Raw genomic sequence first — 14,985 nt, forward strand, 5'->3', positions numbered from 1 at the left:
TTTCATAATTCTCTGGTGAATGTAGCATAGTTTTTTAAACCAATCCCTAATTGATGGGCATTTAAATTGTTTCCAGTCTTTACAAATAAATTTTAGTGAGTAGTCTTGTAAATATGTCACTTTGTATTTGTGTAGTGTCTCTTTCAACAGATTCCCAAAAGCCAAAGTGTAAATGAACATATAATTTGCCTTAAATTGTTAAATTTCCCCTTATAAGGATTATGCCATTTTACATTTACACCAACAGTGTATTAAAGTCTTTTCCTCACAGTCTAGCCAACAGAGCCTGGTGTCAAGTTTTTGGATTTTTTTGCCAATTTAAGTTGAGAAATGCTATCTCAGTATATTTAGTTTGCATTTTTAAGACTGAAGTTTTGGCTGATTCATATCAATGTATGACAAAACCCACTGGGAAAAAAAATAATAATAAAAATAAATAAAAAAAGAAAAAGACTGAAGTTTAGTTCTCTGTGTAAAAATTCCTTTTGTAAGTAATTCGAGTATTTAAAAATGAGAAGTATTTTGTTAGATAAAAAAAACCTTCAGTGTATACAAGATTACTTTAGGTTAGGATTGGATTGTTAAGATAATGTTATATAGAAAAAGAAGACAGACATGATTCAAAATAAACTTCATAAATTAATTATTTCAGTTTTGGTCAAAAGTCATAGAAACCTTGCCAAAGAAATGATCCTTTCATTGATAAGCCAAAATGTACTGTAGTTAAGTTTGTGATGTAACTTCTATAAAGTACTATAACTTCATAAAGTACTAAGTCTTGAAGGAAAGAAAGCCTATAAATGATCATGCAATTGCAGAGGATTTTCTGTAGTAGTCTTAGTTTTGAGAAAATACAGAAGTCAAGTCTATTATACTTCATGTTATAGCTCAAAACCAAAGCCAGTTTTAGGAAAAATGTTGTCCTCTAACAGAATCAGAGATGATGAGGTGTGGTCCTTATTCTTGGGCTGAGTTTTTCCTTTGTTCCCTAATTTGTTTCTGCATGCCTGTGTGCCGAGTTGCTTCAGTTGTGGGTGACTCTTTGTGACCCCTGAACTGTAGCCCACAGGGCTGCTCTGTCCATGGGATTCTGCAGGCCAGGATGCTGGAGTGAGTTGCCATGCCCTTCTCCAGGGGATCTTTCTAACCCAGGGATCAAACCTGCATCTCCTGCAGCTCCTGGACTGCAGGCAAAATTCTCTACCACTGAGTCATCAGTTTCTAAATAAATTTTAATATTTTATTTGGATTGAATAAAGTAGATCCTGATTATCATATTAATCTGACATCAATAATTGGTGTCCTCTTCGACAAGAATTGTGTTTTCCTTGGGAGACAAAATGTTAAAGAAAGCATTGTGGAGAATGATTCCTGCCAATTAATTCTTAGTTGTTTTCTTTCTTTTCAGCACCTTCCCTGATAGGTATGGTAAGAAAGGACTGGGCATCCCAGAATAGCATTGCCCTATCATGGCAAGCCCCTGCTTTTTCCAATGGAGCCATACTGGACTACGAGATCAAGTACTATGAGAAAGTAGGTCTTATTTGGAGCTTCCTCAAAATGTACATATACATATATTTGCATATATATATATTAAGTATATTGTTATAGAATATTATTTTACTTTAAAACCTGTTCTTTTGGGCCTAGCTTGTTACCTACTGTGTCTTTAAATATTCTCCAGTATACTATAGTGCTCATAATTTCTTAATTAATTAGTCTTATTTATATCAGATTGAGGTAGAAGACACAGGATGTACATTTCTATCTTCACTTACTCTAAGGAGAGTTTTACAATATAGTGAGAGTTGTATTCATCAACTTACAGCTTAATGAATATGTTGTTATTTCTAAAACTCACTTCAGAAAAAATAGCAAAATGGACTTACCATAATCTAAAACAAGTTCATGTGGGCCATATCCTTGCCAATGAATTTAAAGTTATAGTCTGCTGAAATTTGCAAAGTGTGATTTAAGGTATAAATGAAAATAACTGATGAATTTAAAATTGTCTTTTCATTTAGATCAGCTGTCTTATAAGGTAGCAAGATAAATCTGGTTAATAAATCAACTCTTAACTTTAATTTCCATTTCTGTCATTAAAATTGTTCTCAATTACTATGTTTTCCCAAATTATATACTTCCTTAGTTTTGTGACATTCACATGTCTTCTTTCTTTATGCTTTTTCCCCATCCCTCACCATTCTGATATCATTGCTATAGATGTTAAGGCAGGACATAGAGTCAGTTCTGATAACATGTCCCAGTGGGCTGATACTAACCTAGACTATTGATAAAGTGAGCATTCCATTTAAAAATATTATGTAAAAATTTATATAATTCCTAGTGGTGTCTTAAAATAAGAAAGAACTTGTATTTCTGTAACTTATTGGAAGCAAAGGAACATCACAAATAAATTTAGGTTCCCTATGAAGAAACTCAGGGCAAAAAGGGAAATGGTGGAGAATTCTGACAAAACGTGGTCCACTGGAGAAGGGAATGGCAAACCACTTCAGTGTTTTTGCGTTGAGAACCCCATGAACAGTATAAAAAGAAGAGAAATAGAAGTCTATAGTTTTCTACTCTACTGCTTCTGAGCAAATGTAAGTTTGAAAAGGGGAGAAGTAACTCAGTAGCATGATTATATCTAGTAATTTCAGAATTATGTAGTCAGTGAAAGCTATCATTATTATTAACTGACATGGAAAAATCCATAGTCTAAGAAAGGAGGAATTTACTTAGTTTAACTAGATTATAGATTCTGTACATTGGCCTGGCCAGCATGTGCTCAGAAACCCTGTTGGTCTGTCCTTCCAAATGTTACGACCTATGGCATCCTGTCATAGGAATATACATATTTTTCTGTCCATTAATTTAAATATATCTTCATATACTCAAATAATTCAGTTTATTTAAAAAGCAATGTACACATTCTTAAGGAAATTTTCAGAATAAAAATATTTATCTTGTATTATAAAGGTAATATTTCATACACAGATGATGACTCTTATTCTATAGTCATTTTTGCTTCGTATATCTGAAGATGAAAATAACATAATATTTCCAGTTAAAGAAAAATTGTGCTGATTCCATAAGAAATGAACCATATTCATCCAATTGGAACTTTAGAAATTAATAATATCCTGAGAGATGGCTACTGACATAATATCCATGTTTTAATAATAGAATAAATAATATTACAAAGGAGTTTATTTTATAAGAAAATGGAAATGATCCTTTGCTAATGAATTAAATGTGGAGTTGGAAGCCAAGGATTCCTAATACATGTTCTGACTCTGACTCTAATGCTTGTGGTCAGGAAAAAGTCTGTTAATCTCCCTAATCAGACTTCATATTTACAAAAGGAAAATAAAGATATCAACCCTTCTAGTGTGTTGTAAATATTAATTATAAACAGATCTAAAGATGAAGAGTATACGAATTCAGTATTAAATATCGAAATGTCAACACACTACAGTACTCTTGCCTGGAAAATCCCATGGATGGAGAAGCCCGATAGGCTTCCATGGTGTCGCAAAGAGTCGGACGTGACTGAGCAACTTCACTTTTCACTTTCAAGGAAGCATTAGAGAAATATTTGGCCTATATATAATACAATATAGAATCAGAGCATAGGAATTATATACAAACTAAATAAAAATCATGATGCCTTCATATATAAATATATAAAATATTGGCAACCAGTCAAGATGTTAGAATATCAAAACTCTCAGATTGACAACATCAAAATTTTTCCCAACTATGACTGCAGGTTCTTACCATAACAGTTTCTCTTCCCAAGAATTATTTTTATAAAGCTTATAAGTAGGGTAACTTACATTAGAACTCTTAGTTAAAATTGCTAATATCATTCTTTATTAGGAATCTAAATATTGTTCAGTAAGAGGAACAAGATAGAAAGCAGAACAGGTGCAAATGAACCTATTTGGGGAACACAGATATTCTCCCATAAATTTATATTTTTGTATGATTATATTAATATATAGAATATGGAATGGAAACATGCATTTTATGGGTTATTTATTTTGTTAGAATGGGATGAGGGGTGGAAGTACATAAATGGAGGCAAGAAAGAGAGAGCAAGGTAGCAAATATAGATAAATATGGATGGATAAATGGATAGGTAGATGGATAGTAGAATGGGTAGATCCTAAATAGCTTTAGTAGTTGTCTTAGATCCAGTTGCTCAAAGACAAACTCTGAGATGGGAATTTGTGTACAAGTGATTAATTAAGAAACCTCCTAGGAATACTGGTAAGACAACGGGGAAACAGGACTCTGAAGATGTCGATCAAATTCAGAGTGAGCAAGGGGAGGTCTTGCGTCTAAATTACATCTCAGAGTTCATTCTATGGTGACAAAGAAGCTGAGCTTCCATACTCAGGCTTTAGTCAATCATTGATGACAGGTTTGAATGGATGTATAGGTATAGTATTCAGAAAAAAGTCATAGGCGCTTCTGGTTCTCCACTGTGGTTCCACTAGCCCAAGTTTAGGTGTTTAAAGTAGATGGAAAGCATAAGCCTTTAAAAACAAAACGCACAGTAGCTGGGGGATGGGAGCAGGAAGAGTAGAGGTGATCCAAGTATATCTCCTGGCACCCCAAGTAATAGCTAATGTGCCTCAGTGCTCAGTGAGCTGTGATAGAATTTTACCCTTCAGCCTGTCATGATATCCACAGTCTCCACGGTCTTTAATATTGATGCCTCTATCTTTAATTTAGGCATTTAAACTTTACATTTCCTTTCAATCAAAGATACACTGTATTGCTAACCTTAATTAATACACAAATAATCAATATTTATACCATTCCTTGAATAATCTGTGCTGTTTTAAGTTCTCATCGTGTTAGGAGAATTACTTTGTGAATTAGAAGAGAAGTTAAGTGACTTCCAACCAGTCCATCCTAAAGGAAATCAGTCCTGGGTATTCATTGGAAGGACTGATGCTGAAGCTGAAACTCCAATATTTTGGCCACCTGATGCGAAGAGCTGACTCATTGGAAAAGACCCTGATGTTGGGAAAGATTGAAGGCAGGAGGAGAAGGGGATGACAGAGGATGAGATGGTTGGATGGCATCACCGACTTAATGGACATGAGTTTGGGTAAACTCCAGAAGTTGGTGATGGACAGGGAGGCCTGGCGTGCTGCAGTTCATGGGGTCGCCGAAGAGTCGGACACGACTAAGCGACTGAACTGAACTGAACTAAGTGACTTAAAATGTGAAGTGTCTACAAATGTCTGAGATCAAGCGCATATCATTGTTACCAATGACCTTTGCTTAGAAAAAGGCACTGGTCTAAGTGTTTGAAAATTTAAATTTGGCTTAGACCTTAAGTTTCTTATTCCTGTTTTCTCATCTATATAATAAGGGTTCAGAAAGATAATCTCTTCCATTTTTAGCTATTTTCAAATGCTACTATGTTTGTGTTTATACAGTTATATAGATATACTATCTTTCAAATAAGTGTGCTAAAATTAAATATACAGGCACATTTTTTTTAAATAATTCACCACAGGGAACAATAATCTTCATATCATAATTATATATAAAAATTAAAACCTAGCTATGATTGTCTTCTGTTTCTATGTGTGTGTGTGTATGTGTGTGTGTGATGAACAGACTATGGAGAAGAAAATCTATAGCTTGTGGGATATAATTAATTATATATTCTCTATTCAGTTAATTATACTCTCCAAATGCTTGGCCACATTTTTCATACTTAAAAAGTGTTTTAAACTTACATGAATATACTATGAATATGAAAAGGCACTTAAAATAATGAAGAAATTCAAGCATAAGTTACCAAAAAAATTTATATTTCATATTTAATCACTAACAATATTTTTCTTCAAAGTAGAGCATACTCATACTGAGGAACCTGTTAAAAAAAAAACGTGCCAACAACTTAGATGTGCACGCTTTAGATAATGGCCTTGCCAGGTGGTTCAGTGGTAAAGAATCTGCTTGCCGGTGCAGGGGACAAGGAGATGTGGGTTCAACCCCTGTGTCAGGAAGATCCCCTGGAGAAGGGCATGGCAGCCCACTCCAGTATTCTGGCCTTGAGAATCCCATGGACAGAGGAGCCTGGTGGGCTCCCGTCCAGGGGATTGTGAAGAGCTGGGCATTACTGAGTGACTGAGCACACACTTGCATGCTTTATATAATACTTCCTGAAGCAGCTGTTCTCATTTCCAGGAACTGACAAATGGGGCGGAAGGCAGGGAGCTCTTATAGGAGAAAGGATAAAGAACAAGGGAAAGAAAAAATAGAAAATATCTATCCTACTGCAGCCACATACTCAACCTCATTTAGGGTGAGAAGGAACAAGGAAATAAGTATAGAACCCAAAGTTGGCTTGGCATTTGGGGATAGGCTAACTGGATATACTGTGTCACCTTTTTTTTTTTTTTAAGTGAAGTATAGTTGATTTAAAATGTTGTGTTAATTTCTGATGTACAGCATGGTACTCAGTTATACATATTAATGGACTCATTTTTAATATTCTTTTCCATTATGGTTTATCCCAGGACATTTAATATAATCCCCTTGGCTATACAGTAGGACTTTGCTGTCCATCTATTCTATATGCAGTAATTTGCATCTACTAACCCCAAACTCCTAGTCCATCCCTCCCCTATATTTCCTTGGCAACCAGAAGTCTATTCTCTATGTCTGTGAGTCTGTTTCATAGATCAGTTCTTTTGTGTCATATTTTAGATTCCATGTATAAGTCACATCATATGGTATTTTCTTTCTCTTTCTGATTTAGTTCACTTAGTATGCTCACCTGTAGTAGCATCTATGTTGCTGCAAATGGCATTATTTTGTTCTTTTTTATGCCTGAGTAGTATTCCATTGTATATATGTACTATATCTTCTTTATCTTTTCATCTGTTGATGGACATTAGGTTGTTTCCATGTCTTGGCTGTTTTGAATAGGGCTGCTGTGAACATGAGGGAGCATGTATCTTTTTTATTCATAGTTTTGTCCAGATATATGCTGAGGAATGGGATTGCTGGGTCACATGGTAGCTCTGTCTTTGGTGTTTAAAGGAACCTCCATACCATTCTCCATAGTGGCTATACCAATTTACATTCCTACCAACAGTGTAGGAGGGTTCCCTTTCCTCCAAACACTCTCCAGCATTTAGTTATAGACTTTTTTTCCTGCTGTTCCGGCTCTTCATCGTTGAAGGCTTTTCTCTAGTTACAGAGCATGGGCTTCTCATTGCAGTGACTTCTCTTGTGTGGAGCATGGGCTCTAGGGTGCGTGGGCTCAGTAGTTGTGGCACACGAGCTCTAGAGCATGTGGGTTTCGGTAGTTTTGATAAATGTGCTTAGTTGCCCTGTGGCATGCGGAATCTTCCCTAACCCAAGGATTGAACCCATGCCCCCTGCATTGACAAGCAGACTCTTAATGACTGGACCACTAGGGAAGTCCTGTAGACTTTTTAATGATAGTCATTCTGACTGGTGTAATGGCACCTCATTGTAGTTTGGATTTGCATTTCTCTAATAATTAGTAAAATAATTAGTCTGCAAAGAGTCGGACATGACTGAGCATCTGAACTTAACTGAACTGAATAATTAGTAATGACAAGCATCTTTTCATATGCTTATTGACCATCTGTGGATATACTCAGTTTTTGGTCCAGGAGAGCTTTTATAGGGATACAAAAGTTACCTACATTTTAGTTTTCGGACTTGGTACTCCAGATGGGAGCAGTTCCATCTTGGACTTAAAAAAGTTATTCCCATGTAGCTAAGACATCATCTGTCCCCAACCCCTCAGTCTCCAGCTTCAACATGTTGCAGACCCTCCTGCAGTCAGTAAGTATCAAAACTCTAACTGAATATCAAATACACCCTTCCCTTAGTTTTGTTCTTTTTTCTTCTTTATCCTTTGTGTTCACTTTCTTAATGTTTCTTCTTTTTTCTCTATCAATAGTACTTTTCTCTATCTTCTTCTTTGTTCTTTTATTATATTTATCAAAGACAGACTTGATTAGAGTCAGTTTTACATATGTATATATATATATATATATATCTGACTCCCTCACTAGCATTTAAACCCCTCAAGAAAGGAGATCATTTTCTGTTTCTTTGTCACCCAAACTCCAATCAGTGCCTAACACCACTGTTTGCTTTTAGTCAGATTCTAAAGTAATTAATAAAATCCTCTCTTTGTTCAAAACTCATTCACAGGAAATTGAGAAAAATTACCTAGCCACTGTGAAATTATCCCTAGCAATTAAAAAATAAAAAAGAAAGTAATCCTGAGGACTCCCTGTTTCTACCTGTTCATAGGAAGGACATACACTGATCCCCATGAGCTGAGAAAATGTTGTGTTAATAAATAGAATATAAGTTCACGAGAACTTCCAGATATTCAAACTGGATTTAGAAAAGGTAGAGGAATGAGAAAAAACAAGAGGATTCCAGAAGAACGTCTACTTCTGCTTCATTGACTACACTAAAGCCTTTGACTGTGTGGATCACAACAAACTGTGGAAGATTCTTAAGGAATCTTCAGACCACCTTACCTGCCACCTGAGAAATCTGCACGCAGATCAAGAAGCAACAGTTAGAACTGGACATGGAACAATGTACTGGTTCCAAATTGGGAAAGGAGTATGTCAAGTCTGTATATTGTCACCCTGCTTATTTAACTTAAATACAGAGTACATCATGTGAAATGCCAGGCTGGGTGAAGCACAAGCTGGATCAAATTTGCAGGGAGAAATGTGAATAACCTTAGATATGCAAATGACACCACCCTTAAGGCAGAAAGTGAAGAGGAACTAAAGATTGCCACTTTATAAAAGTGAAAGAGGAGAGTGAAAAAGCAGACTTAAAACTCAACATTCAAAAAACTAAGATCATGGCATCCGATCCCATCACTTCATGGCAAATAGATGGGGAGACAATGGAAATAGTGAGAGACTTTATTTTCTTGAGCTCCAAAATCACTGTGGATGGTGACTGCAGCCATGAAATTAAAAGATGCTTGCTCCTTGGAAGAAAAGCTATGACAAACCTGGACAGCATGTAAAAAAAGTAGAGACATTACTTTACCTACAAAGGTCCATATACTCAAAGCTATGGTTTTTCCAGTAGTCATGTATGGATGTGAGAGTTAGACCATAAAGAAAGCTCTGAGTGCAGAAAAAATGATGCTTTTGAACTGGGGTGTTGGAGAAGACTCTTGAGAGTCCCTTGGACAGCAAGGAGATCAAACCAGTCCATCCTAAAGGGAATCAGTCCTGGATATTCATTGGAAGGGCTAATGCTGAAGCTGAAACTCCAATACTTTGGTCACATGATGCGAAGAACTGATTCACTGGAAAAGACCTGATCCTGGGAAAGATTAAAGGCAGGAGGAGAAGGGAATAACAGGATGAGATAGTTGGATGGCATCACCAACTAATGGACATGAGTTTGAGCAAGCTCCGGGAGTTGGTGATAGACAGGGAAGCCTAACATGCTGAAGTCCATGGCGTCTCAAAGAGTCGGACATGACTGGGTGACTGAACTGAACTGAACTGAACTGAAACTCACGAGGCAGGGATTTCTTTTGTCCATATTCATATCCTTAGCAATCAGAAAGGCACATAAATGATCTTTCATGGATGATGGTAGTTGGCCAATTATAGGCCAGGTATTTTTAAAAGTTATTTATTTTTAATTCAAGGATAATTGCTTTACAATGTTGTGTTGTTGATCCAGTTTGAAGTTCTGGAAGTTCTTATACATCCACATGAATCAGCTATGGGCATACATATGTCCCCACCTCTTGAACCTCTCCCCACCTCTGACCCCACCCCGCCCCTCTAGGTTGTCACAGAGCACTGGGTTGAACTCCGTATGTCATACAGAAAATTCCCACTGGCTATCTCTTTTACATATGGTAATTGTATATGTTTCAATGTTACTCTCTCAATCTGGCCCACCCTCTCCTTCCCCTACCGTGTCAACATGTCTCTTCTCTATGTCTGTGTCTCTGTTCCTCCCCTGCGAATAGATTCATCAGTACCATTTTTCTAGGTTCCATATGTATGTGCTAATAGATGATATTTTTCTCTTTCTGATTTATTCACTCTGTATAACGGGCCCTAGGTTCATCCACCTCACTAGAATATGACTCAAATTTGATCATTTTTATAACAGAGTAATATTCCATCATATATATATATATATATATATATATATACCACAAATTATTTATCCATTGATCTGTTGATGGACGTCTTGGTTGCTTCCATGTACTAACTATTGTAAATAGTGCTGCAATGAACATATGTCTTTTACAACTGTGATTTTCTTAGGATATATACCCCATAGTGGGATTGCTCAGTCATATGGTAGTTTTATTCCTAGTTTTTAAAGACATCTCCATGCTGTTCTCCATCATGACAAAATGAAAAGACAACCCTCAGAATGGGAGAAAATCATGGCAAATGAAATAACTGACAGAGGATTAATTGCCAAAATATAAAAGCAGTTCATGTAACTCAATATCAGAAAAACAAAATACACAATCAAACAATGGGCTGAAGACCCAAACAGACATTTCTCCAAAGAAGACGTTGTTGTTTTTGTTGTTCAGTTGCCAAGTCGTGTCTGACAATTTACGACCCTATGGACTGCAGCATGCCAGGCTTCCCTCTCCCTCACCATCTCCTGGAGTTTGCCAAAGTTCATGCCCTATGAATGGGTGATACCATCCAACCAGCTCATCCTCTGTTGCCCTCTTCTCCTTCTCTCTGCCATCTTTTCCAGCATCAAGATCTTTTCCAGTGAGTCAGCCACTGCATCATGTGGCCCAAGTATTATTAGAGAAATTCAAATCAAAATTCCAATGAGGTGTCACCTCACACCAGTCAAAATGCCCATCATCAAAAATTCTACAAACAATAAATGCTGGAGAGGATGTGGAGAAAAGGGAACCCTCTTTCACTATTGGTGGGATGTAAATTGATACAGCCACTATGGAAATTTCTTCAAAAAAGCAGGTATTTTTTAAAGTGTTTTTTTATGTATTAAGTAATTCAATTCCAATAACAACCATTTGAGATAAATACTATTACTCTCCCCATTTTACAGATGAAGAAACTGAGGTACCTGGAAGCTAAGTAACTTCACCAAAATAACCCAGACAATTAAGTGGTTCTTAACACATAGTTGCATCACAGTTGGATGTCTCAGAAAAGTGCTTTCTGCTGATGCTGGTTTTCTAGGTTCCCTGAGGCAGACACTTCATTATTCTCTGCTGCCTGTTTTGCATCTATAAAATGGCAGCCATAAAACATACCTACCTCACCAGGGTGTTGTACAACTCCACTAATTACCAACTGGTACCTCATTTTGCAAACATGCATCCCCCGTAATAGTTCATTATTCTAACATCCAATATTTAAAGACCTGTGACTAGTAAAGTCTTTTCTTTATAATTCTCTCATTATTTTTTTTATCACAGTCAGCAGTTTTTAATTTTGTTTAAGAAATTTCATCATAAGAAAGGAAACATTTCTTGTATACAGATGGTCAGTAATTATCTATATAAAATACTGAGTTAATTTAACTTGCCCTTGTTTCACCTACTCTACCAATTATAGAATTAAGTACATATGAGGTTTACATAAAAATACATAATTTCATGTCTGAACTGTTTTCTTTAAAAGGTAAGGAGATCTGTGTGAAGCTCTTCATTGTGGGAAATATTTTCATCACTCAGGGATGATTTAAAGTTTCTTTTCATAGGAGGTTGAACTCTTGGTGGAAGTGAAAGTATTAGTCACTCAGTCATGTCTGACTCTTTTCAACCTTTTGGACCCTAGCCTGCATGTTTGAAGCAATTATTATAGAAATAATAAGCTACAAAAGAAAAAAAATTCTTCTTTCCTTCCTTATAAAATAATCAGTATACTTTTCTTATTCTCATTTGTTGTCCCTCCTTCACTTAAGTGTTTACCAAAGGACGTTTTCTCTTCACTTCCACAAATGCCACTTAGGTATCTGCCAAAGTTTTCTCTTCACGTCCACAAATGCTATTTTAGCCTTCACCCATTGCTTAGGTACAGAAACATAGCTCAATCATTCTCTGCATCCTCCTTCCCCAAAGACCACCTACCTTGGTCTATTTTGTTATCTAAACGTAAACTTGCATGTAAATGGAAACAGGTTTATTATATGGGAACTAATAAAAGTGTGATTGATGAAAGGACATAAGGATTCCCTGAATCACAGGAGGAACTTGTTGAAATGGAGGTCCTGATTCAGCTGACTGGAGCTGGGTTAAGAGAGGGTGGGATGAGGGTTGACATTTGGAACAGCTCACAGGGAATGCTGGTGCTGCAGCTCCAAGGTTAAGTCGCTAAACGCCCTGCTTCTCCATTACCTCACATTAACAGTGTGGATAGGGACTTCTCTGGCGGTCCAGTCATTAGAACTTCGCCTTCCACTGCAGGGGGTGCAGGTTTGATCCCTGATTGGGGATCCCACATGCCTCGTGGTCAAAAATCCAAAACATAAAACAGAAGCAATATTGTAACAAATTCAATGAAGATTTTAAAAATGATCCACATAAAAATAATCTTTAAAAAATAAGTGTGGATAGAAGGAAAATAATCATAACCCTATATACATAGATGTGAATTTAATATTACACTATCTTTATAACTAGTTAGAACCTCTGTAGATGTTAACGTATCTGTGTGATATCTGAACCTAATATATTATACTGAAGCAAAATGTAATAAATAAAGGACTAAGTCATTTCAGATGTAACTGAGTGTTTCTAATGGAATCAGCAAAGTCATGAGCTGGTGAATAAAAGTTTTGTTTGGTTTTTCCCTCTCTTTTCATAATTTTTATTCGTTGTCATGTCCACCACAGAGAAATTGGATATGAGCATTTGGTACTAATTAAAGCACCATTATCTGATAAAAAATGGATGGCAAGGGAATTTACTGATACAAACACTCATTATGGAGATTTCATAGCCAATTTCCATGTTGTGTAGCAAACACCACACTGTATAGAAGCCTGTCTGGTTTGGTGAGCCCAGGGAGTCCCCACAGTGCCTGGAGCAAAGATTCTCAGGGTCAGAAAACTGGGGCTGGTGCCAGCACTGCCTCAACAACAGCATCCGTATGGTTTGAATGTATCTAAATAGAAAGAAAGTAAAAGATGTTTTCACTACTGCATTTAGTATAGGGTTTGCATGCACATGAAAATTATAATTGTCTACTGACTCCTCTACTTTTAAACTATCTTTGATTTCATAAGAATTATACTGCCTTTTGTTTGATCTGAAAAATAGATTTGTACAAAATGATCAAAGCTAGAGTTAGTATGCCAAATATTTGATACATCTAAGAGAGGAAAAATTAAAGTTAAGTAAATAACTAAGTAAATATACTTCATTGAAAACTTTAGAATATATCTAAATTTATAGAGTGAAATGGAGATTATAAGCATAATGAGTATCAAAATTTATATTTTGTTTTCCAAGGACAATAAAACAATACCCTCTTCACTGTGTTCAGATGGCCTGGATTCTTTTGGTGTATGTAGTCACTGGAAGCACAGTCTTAGTGGTGATGTTGTAATACCAGATAAGGCTGCTCATTAATCATGCTGCTGCCAACTTGCTGTATTTCAATCAGTTCTAAATTTCATAGCATTTTAATTCAGCTTCACATCCTAAAGTCATAATCAGTTCCTTTGATATTCCTGGTCAGAGTTGTCTTAAATCGCTTCCTCATCACTTTAATGAATTCCATGTCTTCATCTCATTTTTTATGAAGTTAGGTTAAACTAGGTTATTTTCCAATTCTGAAATTCCCTGATTGTGTAAGCTGCTTATTATTTTATTGTTTCTTGCTTTGCTGTACAAGGGGATTAAAAAATTATCAAACAAGAGTAATAAAGCAATGAGATAATTGATTTTTCAATGAAAGTATAAAATGTAAAAAAAAATTATGGGAAAGTACGTTAAGGTCTCAAAGGGTGAAAAACTAATTCAGTTTCTTCAACAACTGAAAAATCTACATATTTTACAACCAAGTTCTATATTTCTAAGAAAAGAGAAAAATATAAGGTTATTTTTAAAAGATTAATTACAGCTCTTATAAATTTCTATGTCCTCTTAAATATTATTGTTTGGAGGAGAAAAATAATGCAATGTGACATATAACTTGGAGTAGAGGTTATAGAACCCACAATATCAAATTATAAAAGGAAGGAAGTGAAGTCGCTCAGCCATGTCCAACTCTTTGTGACCCCATGGACAGTAGGCTACCAGGCTCCTCCTTCCATGGGATTTTCCAGGCAAGAATACTGGAGTGGATTGCCATTTCCTTCTCCAGGGGATCTTCCTGACCCAGGGATTGAACCCAGGTCTCCCGCACTGTAGGCAGACGCTTTACCGTCTGAGTCACCAGGGAAGTAAAATTATAAGCCAATCACAAATGTCCCTTTAAGTATAGAATACTAGAAAGTATCTAGGTTAATGCTCGCAGGAATCAGGATAGCCTTGGAGTATGCAAAATGAGCATTTTTCCATTATAGTTTCATTCTTTAAGAAATTTTTTTCTGAGGAGTAACAAGGGTACAAATTCAAACTTCCTCTAAATTTCTGATCTAGTTTGATGAGAATCAGACAAACAAAATCCCAAAGACAACAACCAGTTCTTTGAGTGTGACATTGCCATGAATTCAGACTACATACAGTCAGCCTTCAAAGAGTTGCTGTTCGATTAATGGAAAATATAAATATAATGTTTTTACTTTAGAAAGCCAAACTTATAAGTCAGATATCTAACACTCTATCCTAAAATGATGAAAGGGTAACTACTACTATATATATAGTAATATATATATATATACTACTGTAGGTAAATCTTGCCAGAATTTCTAATATAAATTTCAAGCTAAGAATTGCAGCTCTGGTTAGGTTAT

At 35.9% G+C, this 14,985-nt stretch overlaps 1 protein-coding gene across 1 annotated transcript in view; it reads left to right on the plus strand.

Annotated features, from left to right (window-relative positions):
- EPHA6 (EPH receptor A6) overlaps window positions 1-14,985 on the plus strand; it is a 927,780-nt gene that overhangs the window by 557,895 nt on the left and 354,900 nt on the right. The window contains exon 6 of the mRNA XM_061133941.1: window positions 1,409-1,533. Coding sequence (XP_060989924.1) covers window positions 1,409-1,533 — 125 coding nt within the window. The remainder of the gene's footprint in view (window positions 1-1,408; window positions 1,534-14,985) is intronic.

The sequence above is a fragment of the Dama dama genome, chromosome 31 (genome assembly GCF_033118175.1).
Source record: "Dama dama isolate Ldn47 chromosome 31, ASM3311817v1, whole genome shotgun sequence".
In the NCBI taxonomy this organism is placed as follows: domain Eukaryota; kingdom Metazoa; phylum Chordata; class Mammalia; order Artiodactyla; family Cervidae; genus Dama; species Dama dama.